General features: G+C 47.3%; 1 protein-coding gene across 6 annotated transcripts in view; it reads left to right on the forward strand.

Annotated features, from left to right (window-relative positions):
- Nucleotides 1-587: 587 nt before the first annotated feature.
- The window catches only part of EGFLAM (EGF like, fibronectin type III and laminin G domains), a 140432-nt gene continuing 120739 nt past the window's right edge, over nt 588-20280 (forward strand). For all 6 annotated transcript variants that reach the window (XM_071219814.1, XM_045186328.3, XM_045186329.3 and 3 more), the window contains exon 1: nt 588-891. In XM_071219814.1, the coding sequence (XP_071075915.1) occupies nt 795-891 (97 nt within the window). In that variant the 5' untranslated portion in view covers nt 588-794. The remainder of the gene's footprint in view (nt 892-20280) is intronic.

Here is a 20280-nt window from a genome sequence, read left to right on the forward strand (position 1 = left end):
TCTGCGCGTCTTAAATCCCATTTATCTTCTTAGCGCCCAGACCCGGCCGGCCCCGCCCCTCTTCCTCTCTCCGGCTTGCACTTGCAAATCGCGGCCCCTCTCCTCCCCCTGCCCCCAAGTGCGCTGCACTGACCAGAGCTACCTCTGGAGCTGCGGGGGAAAGCGCCGGGCTGGGTGGCAGCCACCTAGGACGAAGCGGCAGGAGTGGGGTCCAACCAGGGAGGGGGCAGGCGCCGCAATATTTCAGGGTCAGGACCGCGGCCGAGAGTGTTGGATTCGCCGTCACCGAACTCCTACTCTGGGTCTCTAGGGGTTGGAGTTGCCCCTCCTAGTCCCCCAATCTAGGTCACCAGCTGGGAAGGGTTGACCTGGGGGTGGTTAGACGGCGTGATGGGCGGGCTGTCTGCCCCAGAGGTGGGCGAAGAGTAAATTGTCTCAGGGCCTGCCCCTCTTACTTCCACCGGATTGTAATTCCATCCCCGGGCGGGTCCAGCCTCCCTCCCTCCCTCCCCGGCCAGCGGGTCCCTCCCCGTCGGCCTCCTTCGCTGCCCCCGCCCCCAGCCCCCCCTACAAGCCCTGCCGCTGGCAGCCGGCTTCACTCCCGCACGCCGACCTCCCGCCTGCTGTCCTGCCTCCTCGGACTCCTCGGAGGGTGCTGGTCCGGCTTCCTCAGCCCCCCACCTCCTCACCCCGGCCAGGGGATTCGCGGGGCCGGCGTCCTACACGTCCCCCAGAAGACGCCCTTTCTCTGCGCGCCCGGGACTTGGTGAAACTTTGCAGGCGCCCGTGGTGAGATGGATTTAATCCAAGGCATCTTGTTCCGGCTCTTGCTCCTGGCTTCCAGCCTTACACCCGGCTTTGTGTCGCTTGGAGAAGCTCTCCGAAAACCAGGTAACACGCTCAGCGTGTCCGGGGTGGGGGGCACCACGCCCGGAATGCCCGGGTCCTGGTCTTGGTCCTGGTCCTGGTCCCTGGTGAGGACGAAAAGCGGTCCCCGCACCACCTCTACCAGCGTCAGTTTAACTGGGTTCATCTCTGTCCAGGGCTGAGAAAAAAGACGTCCCCTACCCCGCGCTTCCCCCCCCACCTCCCGCCCCACCAGGCGGTTCCAGGGATGTTTGTTAAATGATCTATTACACAGACACAGTAGAGGTGGAAGGCTCTCTGCATTTGATCGCAGAGAGCTAAGAGCTGGGCTAGAGATCATGTTGTCTAAATTACAGAGGATTGCAACTCTGCAGAGTCAGACAGCTCCTCCTGCGTCTCCAAACATCTTATTGAATTCACATTGTCCAGAGCCCAGCCATTTCCTGTTAAGTGTCTGAAGATTTGCCTGCAGTCCCCTCTGCCCACCTCTGGTCCTGCCCTCGGCGCTCTGAAGGGCTGTGCCTGAAACGGGAGCGTTGGCTTTCACTCTGGGGCCACTTTCTCAGAAAGAAGGACCCGGTGGGTTAATTTGATCTCGTTTTGAACTTCTGTCTTCGCTCTGAGATTTAAACAAAAATGTCCGGGTTGTAGGCTATTAGAAGGAGTCGGAGAGACCTTGAAGCACAGTAACTTGCATTTCCTCTCGTTACACCTGGTAAAAAGTCTTCCTGTACTTGCACTGACTTTGATTTGGCTTGTGTTGTGAGATCATTCAAAGTAGAACATTCTAAGCAATAAAGTTCTAACCATTGTTTCCCAAGTGACAATTTCTATTCTTTTCTAACACTATATTTAGAATTCTGAAAAATCTGTTTTTTCTTAGTTTACTTTGTAAGCAAGGTTGACTTATGGGATTAATTATATCTTATGAACAATGGAAAACAATGTATTCTTATTTGAATGCATTCTGCAAAACTTTGCAGAAAGTGCCGTTTGTCTTCACAAATAATGTTTTTATAAGAAAGCGACAAACCAGGGGACATCTATCAGAGGGCAAAGGAAATCGTTTTGGCAGATTCCCATACGGCTGCTTCAGTATGTTTGCCGTTCAAGGATCTCTCCATTTGGAAATGTGACTTGTTGCCTTCAGCCCTATCTACCGTCACCTGGGCCCTGCTACCTGCCTTGGCATTATTGTAACCTGCGGCACACTTGAATTATGAGCTATTCTATTTTTCTATTTCCACTGTTCAATTCACTTTGAAGACAATCGCAGCAGTTTAATATTGTATCAGTTGCTCCTACGCACACATGCGCACATCTACCAGGATGTCCATGAGGGGCTTCTTTCTAACTTTCCTTGTTAAGATAACCCCATCGTGATCAACTGCACTCCACGGGTTTCTTCCCGTAAACTGTCTAGTCGCAGTTTTGAACAATGCACAGTTCTCTCTGTAGTTCTTACACATGAACAGTGTGCAGTGTTCTTTAGGATAGATTTCAGTCATTTAAGCAGATTTCTTTTTTTGCAAAGCATTTTACAAAAGCCTGCTGTATCAAACTGCTCACATAATTTGCCATATTTCCTTTCTTCTTTTTTGCAGTCCCTCTCCTAGAAATATTTCCTACCTGGTTCACGCACAGTCTCATTCTGGTAACCATGCCGTGAATGAGCCTGCCATCTTGGCCTCTTTGGTTTTATTTGAAGCATAGATGGGGTTTTGATCGTGGAAACTCCACCTGTTAAACACATTAGCATATTAAATACACCAAATTTGAGGCAGGAGGAGTGTTTGGACTGTGTTTAGCCTAGACAAATTTTTCATTACTTTATAATTTTGACCAGACACTGGCTTTCAGGTTGGAAAGCTACTCAGATTAAAATGACAGCTACTTTATAAACTTCAGGGGGAGGGGGGTGGAAATTTCCTCCTGGGCTCATTTACATCCCTTGGAAAGACTAGGTTTTGATCAGAAAGTTGGTCCAGATTAAAAACTGAGTGGGCCCCGCTTGGCTCTGATGTGAACAGCCACCAGCTAATTTATAATCTTCCCCAGACACCAGCAACTCCTGTGAGTATCCATATGGGGGATTCTTTGTAGCTTGTTTCCTCAATAAAAACTGGTTTGTGTGCCATTCTTTGACGGTAGCGTGGCCACCGTGTAGGCGGGCTGTTACAGCCCTCTTTTATCTGGTGACCCTTTCTGTCTTCCCACACTGCTAAATCTGCTTTTTGACAAGTCCAGCTTTGTTGGAGAAGTCTTGGATTCAGAGTCAACCTGAAAATTCCCCATCCCACCCACCTCTGGTGACAAAAACCAAGAAGCAGCTTCAATTAAGAGTCTAATTTGGTCCAACATGGGGCACCTTCCCTCCACCCCAAATAGCTCATCTTCTGTCATTGAGCATTCATAAGGAAACCTCTGCATTTTCTGAGACTCACAAGAAATGACGGTTTTCAAGTTAAGTCAAATTAAATAACAATAACACTAATTAAGTGCTTGCTACACTGTTCTAAGAACTTGACACATACTGATGTGTTTGATCAACCCTCAGCTCTGTGAGGTGGGTACCACTGTTACCCCTGTTGCTGTAGATGAAATTGTGGCTTAGAGAGATTAAATATCTCACCCAAGGCCACACAACTAGTAAGTGGGGGAATGGAATTCAGGCTCTTGTATTCAGGACCAGAAACAGAGTTCTTAGCAGGTGTGGGCAGAGGCATGCAGCCTGCCCTGGAGGGTAGTTGCCTCCTGGCTGAACAGGGGAGCTCTGTAGGACAGAGCCAGGTGGAGGGGGTTACCTCACTGCTGTGGGTGGGGGTCCTGTTAAATGCTATTAAACATTTGTATGTGGGATTTTACCCAGGCCTCCAGATGTAGCAGAATGTGAATGATACCATCAGGGAGCTCTGGAAGCTACTGTCTGCTGACCTCATCCACAAGAACCAGGGGTGTCACCTTGCAGGGTGAGGGAGCACTTGCTTTGTCTTGTTGAGCTCCTGGGGGCTAAGGCCTGGGAGGAGCTGAGGCCCTCCGGGGTGTCTGGCGGTGGAACAGGGCCTCTGAGACTGGCAGGGCACCACAGTTAGTTCCCCAGGTCTTCATTTTCAGGGGATGGTCTGCATTCCGTTTCAATTACAGGAGGGAAGTGAAAAGCCCTCATTTTACAGCTGGGCAGAGGGTGGTTAAGGGACTTGCCCAAGTTAACAGTAGAAGCTGAACTTGAACTTGCACCAGACCCTCTTGAGTGATCTCTGGCACCTCTCCCTTACCCCAAGTCTCACCCACAAGTGCAGGGGAGTCTTCTGACTTGAGGTGGGAAGAGGGAAAGGGAAATCCAGGTGCATGCGTGTGTGCCAAGCCCCACCTGCTCCCAAGGGCAGATCAGATTGGTAACTCTGGGTGTGAACGAACTCTCTGGGCTGGAAGGCTGCCCAAGGGCCCCACCCTCCTTCTTCTTCCTCCTGTCCAGTTTGCCTGACGTCCAGGGTCCATGGGACAAGGTCAGGATAGGTTTCAGGATTCAGGGTTTTCCCTGGATAACCCGGGCTTCCACAGTCACCCATAGGGAGGTGCGGGTTTCTAAACTTTCCCTTCCATTTCCTCTGCATTCCTCTACCTGTAAAATTGGACACAAGTGAGGATCCAGGGAAACTCAGGAAGGAAAAAACCAAAGCCTGGAAGAGCAGGGTTAGCTCCTGGATAACATACCATGTGGATCGGTGATGGGGGAATGCCTGTGCTGCTGCTGGAGTGAGGCTGGATGTCTACAGGGTCAAGGGTCAAGGGTCATCCTGTCTTCCTGCTGTACTTCCCTCACACCACCCCGAATATCCTGGTATTCACAAGATACTGGTTCTCCCCTCACTTACAGCTCTCCTCCAAGGCCCCTTCCCAAAGCATGGAATCTGGGGGGCTCCTCTCTCTGCATGTCCTTCCTTCTCCCTTTCCAACCAACCATACTCCACCACAAGGCCGATCCTGATTGTCTTGCTTCTGGGGGAAACCGGAGCCCACAAAGGCCACCAGACATGCACACATACAGAAAGAGCACACCTTGTTTTATTGCACTGCACGGTCATATTTGAGGGGGGTGTGTGTGTATAATTTGTTTATTTTTCTTTACAAATTAAAGGCAATAGCCTCCACAGGCAAAAAGATGTCAACTAACTGAAAACTCAGGTGATAGCATTTTTGGCGACTTTTACAAATTAAGGTCTGTACGTTGTTTTTTTAGATGTAATGCTACTGCACACCTAATGGACTACATAGTGTAAACATACCTTCAACACACATTGGGAAACCAAGAAATTCCTGTGGTTCACTTCATCGTGGTGTTTGCTTTACTGCGGTGATCTGGAACCAAACCTGCAGGCCTCCGAGGTAGACCCGTCTGTACATCCCCAGCACCTAGCTGCTAGGTTACTTCAGGCAGAAACACCTTCCTTCCACCCTCATTCCATCAGCCCTCCTGTCCTTCATCATATCTAATCCCTATAAAGAAGCCCACCCTCTCTCTCTCTCTCTTTCTCCTGCCCTCCCTCCTTTGGTTCTCTGTGAGGTAAAGGGACAGAGAGGTCAAGGTCAGGGGTAAATGTAGTAAAACATGAGGCAGTACTTGTTTCTCAGAGTTCTTTTTCATGGAAGTGTGACTTGGCCAGGAAAGAACTGAGCAATGTTTTGTGTCTTTGTCTCTTACCTTGAACCCAAGCCTTCTCTAACCTTCATGTTCTTTGGGGAGTAGTTGTCCATCTCTTCGTGGGCTACTAGAGCTCCAATGTGGTCCTGCGACTCAGAACTAGATTTCCGGAAGGGAGGGGTTCGGATGTCTGAGGCTGAGGTGGGGCCTTGGCTTCCTCAGGGTTACCCTGTGGAGAGTCCGTGTTCTCCGGCCTCACCTGCTCGGCGGCAGGACCGTAGTTTCTCCCATCCGGCTAAACGAATGCTGTGATGTCTTGATGGAGATGGCCAAGACCTGCCACTTGTTTTAGTTGCAGTGTGTCACACTGCAGGTGTTGGAAATGCACCTGCTATTTTGGGGTAGAAAAAGGGAAAAAGGGAAGGAGATACTACAGAGCCTGAATGACAGTTAGTAAGGGAAGGCCCCCAGACTCACCCCTGATTCCATTGGTGGGGGACCTCTGTTTTGAAGGAGATCCCCAGAGTGTGGCTTCAGCCTCCTGAAATGAGCTGGAAGATACTGCCACCTTGCCCTGGCTGGCGTGGCGGAGTGGATTGAATGCCAGCCTGCGAGCCAAAAGGATCATTCCCTGTCAGGGCACATGCCTGGGTTGCGGCCAGGTCCCCAGTTGGGGGCATGTGAAGGGTAACTGATCAATGTTTCCCTCTCTTTCTCCCTCCCTTCCCCTCTCTCTAAACACAAATAAATAAAATTTTAAAAAAGATATTCCATCTTAAAGAACCTCTGATCTCATGGGATGGGGAAGGCCTATGGGGCTGGAAGGGAGCAAGAGAGGGAAGACTCAGGTGAAAGTCAAATCAAAGCACTGCCAACAGAGGGCGCACTTTCCAAATCAGGCTCAGAGCACGTCTCTGGCCCTAACAAGTAATTTTCACGTGGGTAAGAATTTTTGGAGTGCATCCCAGTCATTTGCCTTTTTAACACGAACCTCAGGTGACTTGGTGCACGTGAGTCACAGTGACCACTTTTGAGACTTGGCAAACTAGAGTTTGGACCCCTCCCATGGCCTCCTGCCCTGCATACCTCCATCCCAGGCGCTCTGGAGGACGCCGACAGCCTCCCGTTGGTTCATCCAGGCCCGTGCGGTTGCCGGCAACTGCATGCACGGGTACCGCCACCCGGAAAACCCTGTGCTCAGACTCTGCGCATGTTCCGGAGGTTGGGGTTGGGACTTGCGGTCTTTTAAAGGCTCCTGACAAAGGTCTCTTCCGAGTAGGCCCTCCTCCTACTCATCCTGGCTTCTCCAACCCATTCTTTGAAGAGATGGCTGCACAAAAGGAGGAAACCCCACAGCATCAACAACAGAAAGCCACGCTGAACTGTGTGTCACCAGCCGCTCCCCGCTTATTTCCCGCAGGGCCGTTTCCAGCCTCTGAGCCTAGTGTCTCCTGGCTGCGCAGGAGGGCTTGGGTGAGAGCACGGACTCTGATGTTCGGCACATTTAGGTTCTGGTTGTGACACCGTGTTTTATTGGCTGTGTGGTGACACAGGGTACGCTGTGTTTGCTCCGTTAGCCCCAGTTTCCTCATCTGTAAACATAGGGTAAGGAAAGAACCTACTGTTTACGTTTGCTCTAAGGATTAAATGAGGCAGTGTGTGTACCAAAGTATTAAAAAGGATTAGAAGCTCAAAGGCAATATATATAAAATGGGGGGGGGGGCGTGAATGTATAGGGTAATGGAAAGACTGTCTTCCAGGCATGGTGATAAACGCAGGTACTTAGGATGCCATGCACCATTACCCTTTTCCGTACACGTTAATAATGTATGACCACTGACATGTGATTTGATTTGTACTGAGTTGTAAAATTTTTCAGACTTTTTTATTGTTGACACTATTACAGATGTCTCCCATCCCCGCCCCCCCCCCACCTTTTGCCCCTTCCTCCAAGCCCCCACTTCCCGGGCCTTCACCCCACATTGTTGTCTGTGTCCATGGGCTATGCATATACACATATATGTCCTTTGGCTAATCTCTTTGGTTGACCATATGCCTTGATTTTGGATTTGGAAAATGTGGCCGCCAACTTTGTGGTCTTGCTTGAATGGATTTCGTTGAGAACCAATAACCCCAAGGGTGACAGATGAGTTTTGCCTAGTAATTGCCTTGGTGAAATTTTGTAGGCTGGGGGGGGGGGGGGTGGCGATAGGGAAGCAGCTGTTCTTAAAAGAGAATTATCCAGACTAATGTGTGACTGGAGGTTGGTGAAAATGTCCACGAAGCTAGAGAGCTGAGAAATGGTCCAGGTTTGCTCACTGGTCAGTCAATAGGAGGAATTCATGAGCCAGTACTCGAGACATAGAAAGGTAAAGACTCTCTTCCTTTTTCTGTTAAGGATTCTTGTATTTCTTCAGCTTTCAACCCCTGCCCCCCACCTATCCCAGATAACCTCACCAGCTTATTTTCAGAATCAAAGGAAATAAAGCAGATTAGTGCTTTGAAAGCTAAAGTGCTACACAAAGATAAGATATTTTTATCTAGCAGTAATCATAGTAATTATTATTACCTTAGCCAACTGGAACAACCAAGGACACTCTCCAAAGCTTTGACCTCATGGCCGGTCTCTTCCTTCCCCACTCCCCTCAAGTCACTCGAAGATTCTCCTTCCTTCGTCTGACTCTGCAAATCCTGAGCAACTTGAATCTTAACACTCGTGTTTGCTGACAGGGCACCCGAAACCCCGAATCAGATTTAATGCAATGTTAATGCTCTTTATTTTTCCTGGTGCAATACGTTTGTATTAGCCAGTTAATGGTTTACATTGTGCAGAAGGAGTTGTACCAGCAGGCGCTTTTCTGTAACATCTGGGCATTGGAAACATAATACTTAAAGACAACCTGAGTTTAAAGCTGTCCTTGGACAGATGGCTAATTTTATTGATCTAATCTTACACTTAGGAGTAGGCCCCATGATCCTTTGCTTAGAGTGAGCAGAGAAATAAGTAAAATTGATGATGGCTGTGAATTAGATGCCTGTTCTATTGTTTGTAATTTATTTTTTTAAATACTTCATATAAACAGTCACTGTGTGAATTATTTTAATCTCTACCTCAGAGTGCTTAGTTAACACTTGAAGTCATCCAGGACACAAAATACCAACCCGCATAAGAGTTTACATCCATTCTAATCTCTCGGTGACTGTGCTGTACCCGTGGTCAAATACTTCCAACTTCAGTCACGGGCTAGCCACGAATCCACACTCCAGGGCTGCTTAGCTACTGTCTGAAGGACGTTGTGATGAATTCCACTCTCAGAGGTGGCTGGGAAAATACCTGTGGTCAGGTATTTTCAAATACCTGAAAATATCCTGGGTGTTTATCAAAATAAACAGGGATGTTATCAAAAATCCAGGCTAGAGGGTTTGTTTAGGAGCATAAGTCATGTTAGAAATCATGTTTTCATTATTATGAAATATGTGATTAGTTGGGAAGGTTATCCATGAGCCTCGATTTTTACAAGGGCCAAAAATTAAGCACACAATGAGGCCAGCACTCCCGCTGTTCCGCAGTCGGGGGCCAGAGCCCTATGCAGGCCCACGTCTCCCTCGCTTGACAAACAGTCGGCGCACTCACCTGGTCCTCCTGGCGCGCTCGCTGGCCCTGCCATTAGACCATCGGTCTGTCGGCCTCAGCAAGGCTCTCGGAGCAAACTCCTCCACTGTCAGTGGCTCCACACACAGCGTCGTCTTCATTTCCTCTAAATCCCACATGAATGTTCCTGGTTGGGCAGCTCTCTTGGGCTGCTCTCCTCCCAATGGTGTCTTGAAGACCTGGGTCATTCTGTCTTTAATACCTACGTATTGTCATCTTTAAAATGGGCCTCCAAGGTGTTGTGGAGGGTAAGGAGAAAGCAGGCTTGTGTGAGAGATTTTCATGTGCCAGGTCGGGACGTGGTCATGTCCAGGGCTGAAAATTATATGTAGGTCACCGGCGTACCCAGGATGAAAATGGCCAGGTGCAGTGGGTGTCTTTGCTGCAGTGCTTTGGAGTTCCTAAAGGGCAAACGGGGTATTAAGAGAGTAGAGAATTTTTGTGACTTCTTGCCCATGGATATTTATATGTGGGGCAGAATTTGGCCTGGAATTTGCTTTCATTGCAGTGGACAGCCTGGTTGAAAAGCAGGTAGTGACCATCAGCCTTTACCTGTGGGAAGCTAGTGTGATTTAACAAAAGATCCTAAAAAAGAAGCAGTCAAGTTGATTTAGATCAATTTGCAGTAGGGCCCCCAAATATGAATATGGTTACATGAATGTATGCTGTTTGTTGCTACATAATTCCTACATTTTACAAAAAGTAGAATTAATCCCTTTTAAAAAGTAAAATGACTGTCTGGCAGGTTAAGTAGAGTGAATTTCTAAGTCACATCAACTAGAACTCATTTCCCCCCCAGAGTTTTCTAGAAGCTCTTAGTATTTGTGTCTCATAATAAAAAAGACTATTCATGGTAGAATACTTCATTCAGTGAGAGAAGCAGCTGAAAACATAAAAATTATTTTTTAGACCCCATAGCCTGCTTTGACAGCGATGGAGATGGTATGGACCAATGCCAACAAAAAGAAACTGAGATTTAGTTGAACCACTGCCCTCTTCTCAGCACTTGCGTGGAATTGATACCTTGTAACCCTTGCCCCACTAGGAAGTCAGAACAGATGACTTAACAAAGAGGAAACAGACATAGCCAGAACACGAACCCAGGCCATCCAGCCCCGAGCCCTCTTACTTCAGGTCAGTGCAGAGGTGTGCCTGAAGCTGATGGGCACGCACGTGATCACTGCAAGGTGCTGAGTCTCACTCTGCGCCCGGGAGGGACTCAGGAGGGACCTTGCCGCCCTTTCCTGCATCTCGTGGGACCCTGCTTAGGACTCTCTGGCACTGCTCTCACTCATACTCCTCACGGGTCGGTGTGCATTTTGCAAAACACGTGATGACTGTGGAGCCATTTGCGGCTGAGACGTGGTCCTAGAAGCTGGAGGCTAGCTCTTCAGTCCTCCCAGGTGTCCTCTACGGAAGACCATTTGGTGGCCTCACGGACCACCCAGGTGGTGACTCCGCCTGGCTTCGAAGCTATCCCATTCTGCCTCCAGTTAGCCACCTTCTTTAGTGGCAAAGGACATGTACTAGAACTTCCATGTGGTGTATTTCAGTGTGGCATCACTCAAGTCTCCGGGCTGTCTGTTAGTTTCTTAAACATCTCTGTGAGGCCCTAGGAATTCCTAATTGGTGTAGTTAAATGAGGAAACCGTTAGACTAAAAAAAGAAGCATTCCTTTGATAGCAGTTTTAAAGTAATTGATGGGTTTTGGCTGCAACTTACACACAACACACATTCCTTCAGCTTGGAGGAATTGTAACAAGAATCCTATTAAACAGACCTGGGTTTAAATGTGAAATTTATGGCTGTCTGATCCCAGATAGAGTTCTTAATCTCTTCACACCTTTTATGTTGCCCTGGAAGTTCAAGGCTCATAATACTTCCCACAGAGGTTTTGCATGGTAAGTAAATGAGATACTGTGATGACTAGAAGTACACCCAGGCAGTCAGTCCGTGTTCGTGAGGTCGTCCAGGGTTGGAGAGTTCCCACAGTGAGTGGCAGGGATGATAGTCGTTGCATGTCTGGTGTAACTTCAAGTATTGACACCGTGGACACAAATGGAGAACTGGGCTTAGGCGCCCGTGAAAATGGAATTGGAAAAAAGAATTTCATTTCCTTAATTTGTTATTACAGATACTTATATCCCCGCATGATGACGTTTGGTGTCTAGATTGGTCATAAAGTTGACATCATTGAGGAAAGACCCAGAGTCAGCTTCGACTTTAATAGAAATAGCCAGCGTGTGCTGTGGGCGTTGTACACAACCAAGAAGGAACACTTAAGATCATATGCTTTACGTGGCCACTGTGGTGGGAATAGAGTTTCGTGTATCAGCGATACGGCTGCTTATTCAGAGGAGGATGTTTGTGGTGAGAATCAACCATTGTCCTCATACCCTTTGTGTTGATATTAAGGGAGTACGTGTAAAAGATGCTCCTTCTATGATGTCTACTCTCTCCGCATTTTGAGTCAACTGTAGTCTGCGAGAATAATCCTCCCCAAATGCCGTTCTAGTTGCGCCAGTCTGTGTTTAATATTCTTTCCTGGCTTTCTACGGCCTTCCAGACGCTAAAGCTGAGTATCTGAGCTCTGCCACAACCTGGCCCCAGCTTGCTTTCCCTGTCTTCTCAGCGGGCGCACACCTGGGTTCCATCCAGCCACGCTGGATTACTCGCTCTTCCTTGGACCTCCTCTTTGCCTCCCTGGTGCTGAGCCTCCTGCGTGTTGATCTTTCCCCTTGGAACATCCTTCCAGCTTCTCTGTCCAAAGGAAGGCAGTGACCCTTCCAAGCATGGCGCCACTGTCCCCTGCTCTGTGAAACCTTCACGCCCGCTCCCAGCCAGAAGCCATTTCCCCCATCTCCCATTCTGCCTTGTGTTATGTTACTGGTGGGTCTGGCCCAGGCCTCCTCATAGATTTGTAACTCTGTCAAGGAAAGCACTATGATGTCCTTACTCACGGGTCCCCTCCACTGGCTGGCGGAGTGTGGTTCATGCAGCCGGCCTTTCCCAGACAGCTGTGGAATGGGAAACGATGGCCTCATTTTGGACAAATATATTTTAACATCATGTGAATAATTTGATCCCGCTCCCACCTCCAAAATTCATTTCCTTCCTCCACTGAAGTTCAGAAAAGGGGTCGCTTCCGTGTGTCAACATTTTTGCTTAAACTGAGCAGACATTGGAAAACCCACACTGCAGCGTGACTCAGAGAAGGAATTGGCCCAGGGAGTCTGTCTGCATCAGGATGCAGTTTAAATGTGCTGCCTGCCGATGGCTGTTGGAATTGTGGGTTTTTAAGGAGCGTCTGATTGAGTCTATACCGTGAAATATGCCATTTTCGATACCCGGAGAACAGGTAGCATTTAAAGTAACATATGGAGCTGCCTCAGACCTGAGTTTTATCATGTCTTCGGGGTTAAGAAGCAAAGGCAATACCCTTACTCGTACATCAAAATATAGTGGGGGTGGCAGGGAGGAGGAGTTACAACAGCCCAATGCTTAGTTCCCCTCCTTCCCCCAAAGGAAAGAGAATGGGGCTGGAGTGGGAACGGCACTGGTGACGTGACGGAGAGGTCCGTGTGCAGGAGAGGGGATGGGGCGGTCCGCCTCGCACTGAGAGCAGAGGGTGAGGTCAGGAGGAGAACAGGCCTCAAGTTCTCCCACATTCCTCTTCTGTTTCATCGTGCTGACCCTGGCTTGCCTACAGAGATCGATTGCACAATCCCTGGAAGGTCAAGCGGCCAGAAGCTAGTGTTTGCAAATGTTTTGCAGTCTTTGCTATTGAAAGGACCAACGTGCCTGGTAAAAATGAATGCCCCTGGGCAGCCCAGTTAAAGCAACTAGTGGATTGACCCATTCACCAATTGTATGTCTAGTTCTTGGAATATAGTCAGCTGTGATGTATATGTAGGCATACAGGAGAGCTGAAAGTGAGTTGCATTGTAATAGCAAATGGTATCCTTGTACTTGATTTTCTGATGAGTAAAGTTTAAATGCTTATTATTCAGAGTTAAAAGAATTCATTATGTTACCCCCATTGTTTTTGTTTGGATTACCCACTAACAGACCATCGGACACACATTTGAATGATAGTTTATCTGAAATGTAAAACAAAGCAACACAGAAACAAAGGCAAGAGAGTGCGGAGGTGGGACGGGCAGCCCCCTGGGGAGGCAGTCAGCATAGACACGTGGCTCAGAGTGACCCCACCTGGGGTGAGGTGGCTGGGGTCTTTGCAGCCCATCCGTCGCTGGCAGAAGGCTGCTGCTAGGGTGGGTGTTCATTCCCCACACTTCCAGCCTGCCAGGCTCGTGGGCAGAGGAGGCTTCTGTGCTTTCTGAAAAGACTCTTGGGCAAAAAGTTGCCAAGATCGGTAGGTAGCTAGAAGTGGGCTGGCTGGCCCCAAGGTGGTGAGGCCAGAGGGATCGTGGTGGGTACTAACAGTTTTCCTACACCCTCAGCTGACTAGTTGGGTTTTTTTGGAAACTCAAGACTGAATGGCACTTACCATTTTGACAGACAACCTCCTCCCTGAAAGGGTTTATATATATTATGGGAAGAAGACAAAAGGTATTTGCATACTCCCAATCCTGAATTCCAGTTTCTAATCCCAACCTGAATCCAGATTTTTAGGGGGAAAAGTCTACAGCGCAGTTCAAAATACAGGCTATTGATCGAACCAGTGTGCTAGTTAGAGATACGTAGGAGGGTGGTAGCTTGGGTGTGGGTCTGAGAACCGCCGTCAACAACAACCAGAAGGAAAAAAGCCTTCCCTTGTGTTGATGGAGAAGGCCAGTGGAAATCAGTCTTCGCTGTGTATGGTTATGCCCTGTTGGTTAGAATTTGCTTTTTGAGTGCTGACTGGGACTGTGAGGATGAATCCACGTCTCCACTGAAGAGCGAGCACTGTGTCCTTACAAAACAATAATGATACCCAACATTTATGTAGTGCTTCATTTGTGCCAGGCACTGGCAGTAACGGCACAGAATCCTCAGCCTGGCATCACAGAACCCTAGAACTTTAGAGCCAGAAGGGGGCTCAGGGACAGCTGTCTAACACCGTATGTCTGGTGAGGATGGGTCACTTGCCTAAGGTCACGCACCTAGTTAGTGGCAGAATCAGCCCTGAGACCCAAGTCTTCTGACCTCTGGCCCAGCACTCCAACCCCTAGACCCACCACCCAGTGACCACGGGTGCAACACTCACACTTACACTCATGCGTGCAACTTCTCTTTTCATTGGCTATCGTTTTCCCTTTCGAGTTTGGTCTTGGTTGTGTGTTTAGGGGTAATGGACCCTCAACCCAGGCTCCTAAGACAGTGCCGTGCTTGGAGACACAAATGATCTGTGAAAAGGGGGCCGAGGCTACCTTCTCACTCCTCCGGGTTAGCTCCAGACTACAGGGTCTAGAGAGGTACCGTCGTCCCAGCCGCTGAGATGTGCAGGTCGACAGGCAGGGGTGTCAAGGCAGAGGAGAGAGTACATTTGTGCAGGATCCTCCTTCCCATCTGGAATAATCTCCACAGCACGCTCTTCAGTGAATCCTTCCGGGAGGCACTCTTGAAGGAGAAATTGAGGGGAAATTTGTGTCGTAAGACAGTGTCGGTGGCTTAGTTAATCACTTGGCTTGCCTCTCGTTGTTAGGGTGACCTTGAGGAATTAATTTACTATGGCGAAGTTGCCAACCATTTTTAAGAAACACAGTTGTAGTCATACCTCATAAAGCACTGTCTTGCACAGAACTGATCTTTAGAAGCAAGGTTAGCAAACTTTTTTGTTAAGGGCCAGATAGTAAATATTTCATTTATTTTTGTTTTTATTTATTGGGTCTGTATTGTGACTACTCAGCCCTGCCATTGTAAAGCAAAAGTAGCCATGGGCAATATGTAAATAAATATGCTTGACTATGTTTCAATAAAACTTTATTTACAGAACTGGCTGAGGGCCAAATAGTGCTGGGACCCTGTATGTTAATATAAATACATTTTATTGTTAGTTAAAAGGTAGCAGTGTGACATTTATTTGACTGTTTGGATGTCGGGGCAAAGCTTTTTTTTTTTTTAATATGGGCCCACTGATTGGAGTCCTTGGACATCATCTGAGCATGAACTCAAACAACAGGGTATTATCTGATGACAGAAAGCGGCTAGATTTTCCAATCTTTAATTTTTTAATTAAAAAAAATTAATTTATTTTTATTGTATTTTTTCCCATTACCATTTAGTCCCCTGGTACCTCCCACTGTCCCACCCCACCTTGCAATCACCACACCGTCGTCCATGTCCATGAGTCCTTTTTCCTTTTTGCTCAATCCCTCCACCTGCTTTCAGATTTGCAGTAACTACTGTTTAGGAATTACCTTTATTAAGTTACCTCAAAGCAGTAAACCTAGTTTTTATGGAAACAACTTTTTCTTACTGTATTTGTATTTTGTCTATTTACAAAATGGAAGGACATGTGATTAAAAAATAACTTGGAACAATACAACCGACTCTTGGTAAGCACCCACCTAGCCGCTGGGGGTTGTGGGGAGCAGATGCCCACAGGCCACGCACACGGAGTGGATCCTCGCTAGCCCCTAGCCCTCCAGGGACTCTGGCAGTATCCATATGCTTTGCAGAGGGAGCAGAAGCTGGTATGAATTTAGGACGTAACGTAGGGTGACCTTCTTTTGCTCAGAGTGCTTTTAAAAGTTGTTTCATTTTGTTTAGTTGAAACAGATCTTGCCCTCTTGTTCACACCCACATTTTGCACAGGTAACGTCACAGTACACAGGCTTCTCTGGTGAAATTGTCAGCTGGTTTTTGGTTTTTGCCTTGGTGGAGTTCAAAGCGATGAAATTCTTTTCAGTGAGTAGCCTTTCAGTTGTCTATAAAATCCGTGTCTTCTGTAATGGCACCTGTAGGTAGAAAGTGTGGGGATTCGTAAATGATTTTAGAATTTTTTAAAAACTTAAACATTCATACAGCTTAACCTGCCAAATATTAGTTCAGGTGCTTAGAAATAATATACTTTTATTTGTTGTAACATCCCTTTGAGGTGCATTTTACTTCGTCACCATTTTGCAGATGAAAACACCGAGGCAGAGAGAAGGGAAGTGGCTGAGCTAGGACTTGAGCCAAGGGGCCGAGGTTGCCCTGCAGAGAGTGGGTGGAGACTTGACCCCCGTGAGCGCTCTGACATTGCAGTCTTTTACCTCTTACGGTCACTCCAGTCGGCACCAATGACAGGCTCTCAGCACAGCTGTCATGAGCCAGGGGGACGTAAGGTGAGCACAACTCGCCAAATCGCCCAGTTCCTCGAGGAAGGCACTCGTGGTGTCCATGGTGGGCACCCAGCCCAGAGTGAGGTCCTGCCAGGGCATGAGAAGCCCAAGTGAGAGCTGGCCAAGCCTCCTGAATCCTCAGCCCCGACCCTGAAGCCCCAGCATACTTAGCTTTCGTGTACGTAAAATTGCTATTAGGAAGCCGTGTTGCTGGGTGGGCTGACCCCCTGAGGGCCGGATCCTGTGTCACCAGCACCAGCTTGCTGTCATTTATATGGATTATAAAATGGTGAGCAGTCTTCACTCTCGAATAGTGAGTTTGTGCCTATGGAATGATAACCGTGTGAACACACTCAGACAGGCCTGCTGATCTAAACAGACCGTGCAGGGGTGGAACACAGCAGACCAGGCCAGAGCCTCCACTGCTGTATCAAGTGGTACTTCTTGCCTTTAGGCAAGAGGTGTCCATGAGGCGGCAAGGGAAATACAGGAGATTGACAGTTATGATGAAGATCGCTCATATTTGTACGGTGCTTCAGAGTTTGAAGAACTCTTATCTATATCATTAGAGTTGCTGCTAGTGATAGATTTAGGCATTAGAGCTATTTTGCAGCCCTGCCTCCTGGATTTGTGACCTCGGTCAAGTTCCTTCATCTTTCTGACCCTCAGGTTTTTGTTTTGTTTTTTTTTCTTCATGTGTAGAATGGGGATAAGTCGTTTCCCTTTTGGAGTTTTATGAGTTAAGTCCTTCACTGCTCACAACGTGCCGGGCACAGGGCCCAGCTAGCAGCAGGTTTCATGAGCTGTCCTGTTCCCGTGCGGACAAGCTCAGTCCCCGGGGTGGCAGAGCCGGACCCTGGGGCTTCTGACTCTCCCATGAGTAGTCTCTGCACCCGATTATGCACTGTCCAGAGGCAGGCGCATTTCTGCCTCAGGACCCAGAAGGCAAAGGCACCATCCAGTCAGAAAGGACACCCAGCCAGTCAGGAAGGACAGGGTCAGTGGTCTGAGCTGAGACAGGGAAGTGCCACTCACGCCCTGGGTGGGAGCAGTGGCCAGGGAGTCTGCTTCTGCCAATCGCTTACTGTATTTTGCCATGTATAATGCACACCCACGTTTTTGGCTCAAGCTTCCAGGAAAAAAAATCTTTCCTTTTAATTTTTAAATTCAATTATTTATTTATGTACATTTAGATCCTTGTTTTTTGTATTATAAAGGAATTTTAGCATTTATTTTTGGACATATTATGGTACAATAAGTTTTACAGAATAAATAATTACAAAACACAAGAACAGATACAAGATATTTCAGGTACCACCCATGTATAATGCACATCCTCATTTTTCCCTTAAGATTTCGGGCAAAAAAGTGCACATTGCCCACGGCAACGTACAGCATTCATGATTACATATTTATATATTCCTTCATCACCTGTTCAGTTAGCAAGGGCCATAGGCCAGGTATGGTGTTAACCGCTGGGAATAAAGTGAATAAGAAATACAATAATTTCTCTAAAACTCATTAACGCTTTGCAAAATTCCAAAGATATAATGATTCCTGGTGGAGAAAGAAATTACTTAGTTTCTAATTCAGCTATTTTAGATTTAAATCATCTGATTACAGATTATAGAACTAATTATAAAACTGGAAGGTACATTATGAACTGTTTTTTCAGCGTAATTTCTTATGTAGATCTTTATTAATGTATTTTTATATAAATGAAAATTCAGTGCATGGGTTAGATGGTCTGCAGATTTTAAAAGTAACTGTTAAAAGGCCTTAAGTACCTGATGAGGCTGTTTGATTGTATCACTCAATTTTCTTGACATCTTCTAGCACTTTTAGTACAATTAGTGAAATAGCTGTAACTTCTAAAGTTGTGAGAGAAAGATGGTTATTTTTAAAACTGAAAAATGGAAAAAACATATTACTGGGGAAGAAAGGAACTTCCCTTTGATATTATCTGTTATGCATATTATTATCTTCTGGTCATAGAAAGCCTTCACTTCACAATTGTACTTTACCTAGAAAAAAATTAAATAATTTCATAAAACTTTCTGATATCAAAGAGTCCGCATTAAAGGTTTGAGAGTGGGGCCCTGAGTTCCTGAGACTTTGATCCACACGTTGAGAAAATACAGGGTGCCGATCAGTTCTTGAAGTAAAGCGGTATGTTTTTCAGCTACATAATGAAGCTTAGGGTGACCTACATGCAAATTTTTCTTCTGCTAAGACACTCTCAGATTGTAAGAAGGAGAAAGATGACAAGTAGTCACTTTATTTTCCTTACACGCTACATAATTCACTTGTCTAGACAATAGTAAGTTAACCGCATAGTTGAGCAACCTCTCCTCTGGGTGTGTGGACCAGATGTGTTACTTCTTCACTGCTGGGCCGTTGTGAGTGGTGGGAAGGGCCCTGAGCACGAGTCATCCCACATACGCGCTGTCATTGGATCTCTAACAGTGCGTGGTGATCACAGGGACAGGACCCCTTCGTGGGCAGAGGGATCGGAAGGCTTCTTGCTGTGTTACAGGGTAGAACCTCTTCACAACGCGAGTCTCAGAACAAACCAGCTTTTCTGAGACCCGCTTTGCTTCTCGGTTGCCTTTTTCTTCTACCACCTTCCTTCCCGTCTCCAAGCGTGAATCCCTGGAGTTGTGCTTGACTCGTTTTCTCTTTTCTTTGACTTGCTGATTCTTCTTCCTGGGCAGTTACTCTTTCCCACAGGCACATTCCAGTTTTGAGGTCTTATTTCAAACTCTTTTTCTTGAGGCCTGCAGTAGACTCCTCACTGTCCTGCCTTCAGTCTTACTGCCTCCTTCCATCTGTGTTGCTCAGGGTGCACTAGGTTATGCTGCAGTAACAAACAATTAGAAAATCTCAGTGGCTTAAAACAAAGTTCACTTGTAGTTGGTGGTCATCTTGGATTATAGGAGGCTGAAATCCATAGCATCTCCACTCAGTGACCCGCGCTCCACTCTTCCGAATTTCGTCAGTTCCCGCTGCGGCGGGTAGGAGGTCCTGGGGGATCTCACATTGACAATGAAATACTCGGTCCTAGACGTGACACACTAATTGTCACTCACAGTCATTTGCAGAACTAGTCACATGGCAGAAGTGTGTAACTGTCTCGTGTGCTTGGAATAAGTGGAGAAGTGGATACTCGGTGCATTGGGGGCTTTACTACTTCACCCTACAATGAAAGCAAGAATCTTACAGTGAGGGCCATGATTCTACCAAGAAAATCGGAATTGTACATTGAAGACCAGAATCCTCCAAGGACGGCCATTGGCAGTCTCTTCAAAGCACTCCTTCACTTAAGACCTTTCAGCAGTTCCCCACTCCCTACCAGACACCCTGGATTTCACGGATCTCTAACATCCGTTGAATAGCTGATATTTATTAAGCACCTATTATGTCAGGTACCCTATTAGGTCCTCTATATCCATTATCTTACCTATTTCCTACAACAATTATTCAAGGTAGGCATTGTTACCCTCATTTGACAGATGAGGAAAGTGAGGGTCAAAGAATGTCTTAGTTTGGGTTTCTCCCAAATCAGACCCTGTAGCGAGGACTTGGATGCCAGGAAGTGCAGTGAAGGAGGGGGCTGTGGGAACAGCAGGAGAGGAGTGTCAACAATGGGGTAATGAGTGGGTTACCATCGGGGGCACCTTGGGCTCTCAGTCCAGCTGTGGACCAATGAGAGGCTGTGTAGAACAGAGCTCTGCACTCAGGCCAAGGGGCTAGGGTAGTTTTCTATCAACTTCTGATGTCATTGGTTGAAGGTTGCTCTTGAGATGTTAACTCCCAGCACTTTTGCCCTGCTGTGCCCACAAGCCAAGCTC

The sequence above is a fragment of the Desmodus rotundus genome, chromosome 1 (assembly GCF_022682495.2).
Source record: "Desmodus rotundus isolate HL8 chromosome 1, HLdesRot8A.1, whole genome shotgun sequence".
In the NCBI taxonomy this organism is placed as follows: domain Eukaryota; kingdom Metazoa; phylum Chordata; class Mammalia; order Chiroptera; family Phyllostomidae; genus Desmodus; species Desmodus rotundus.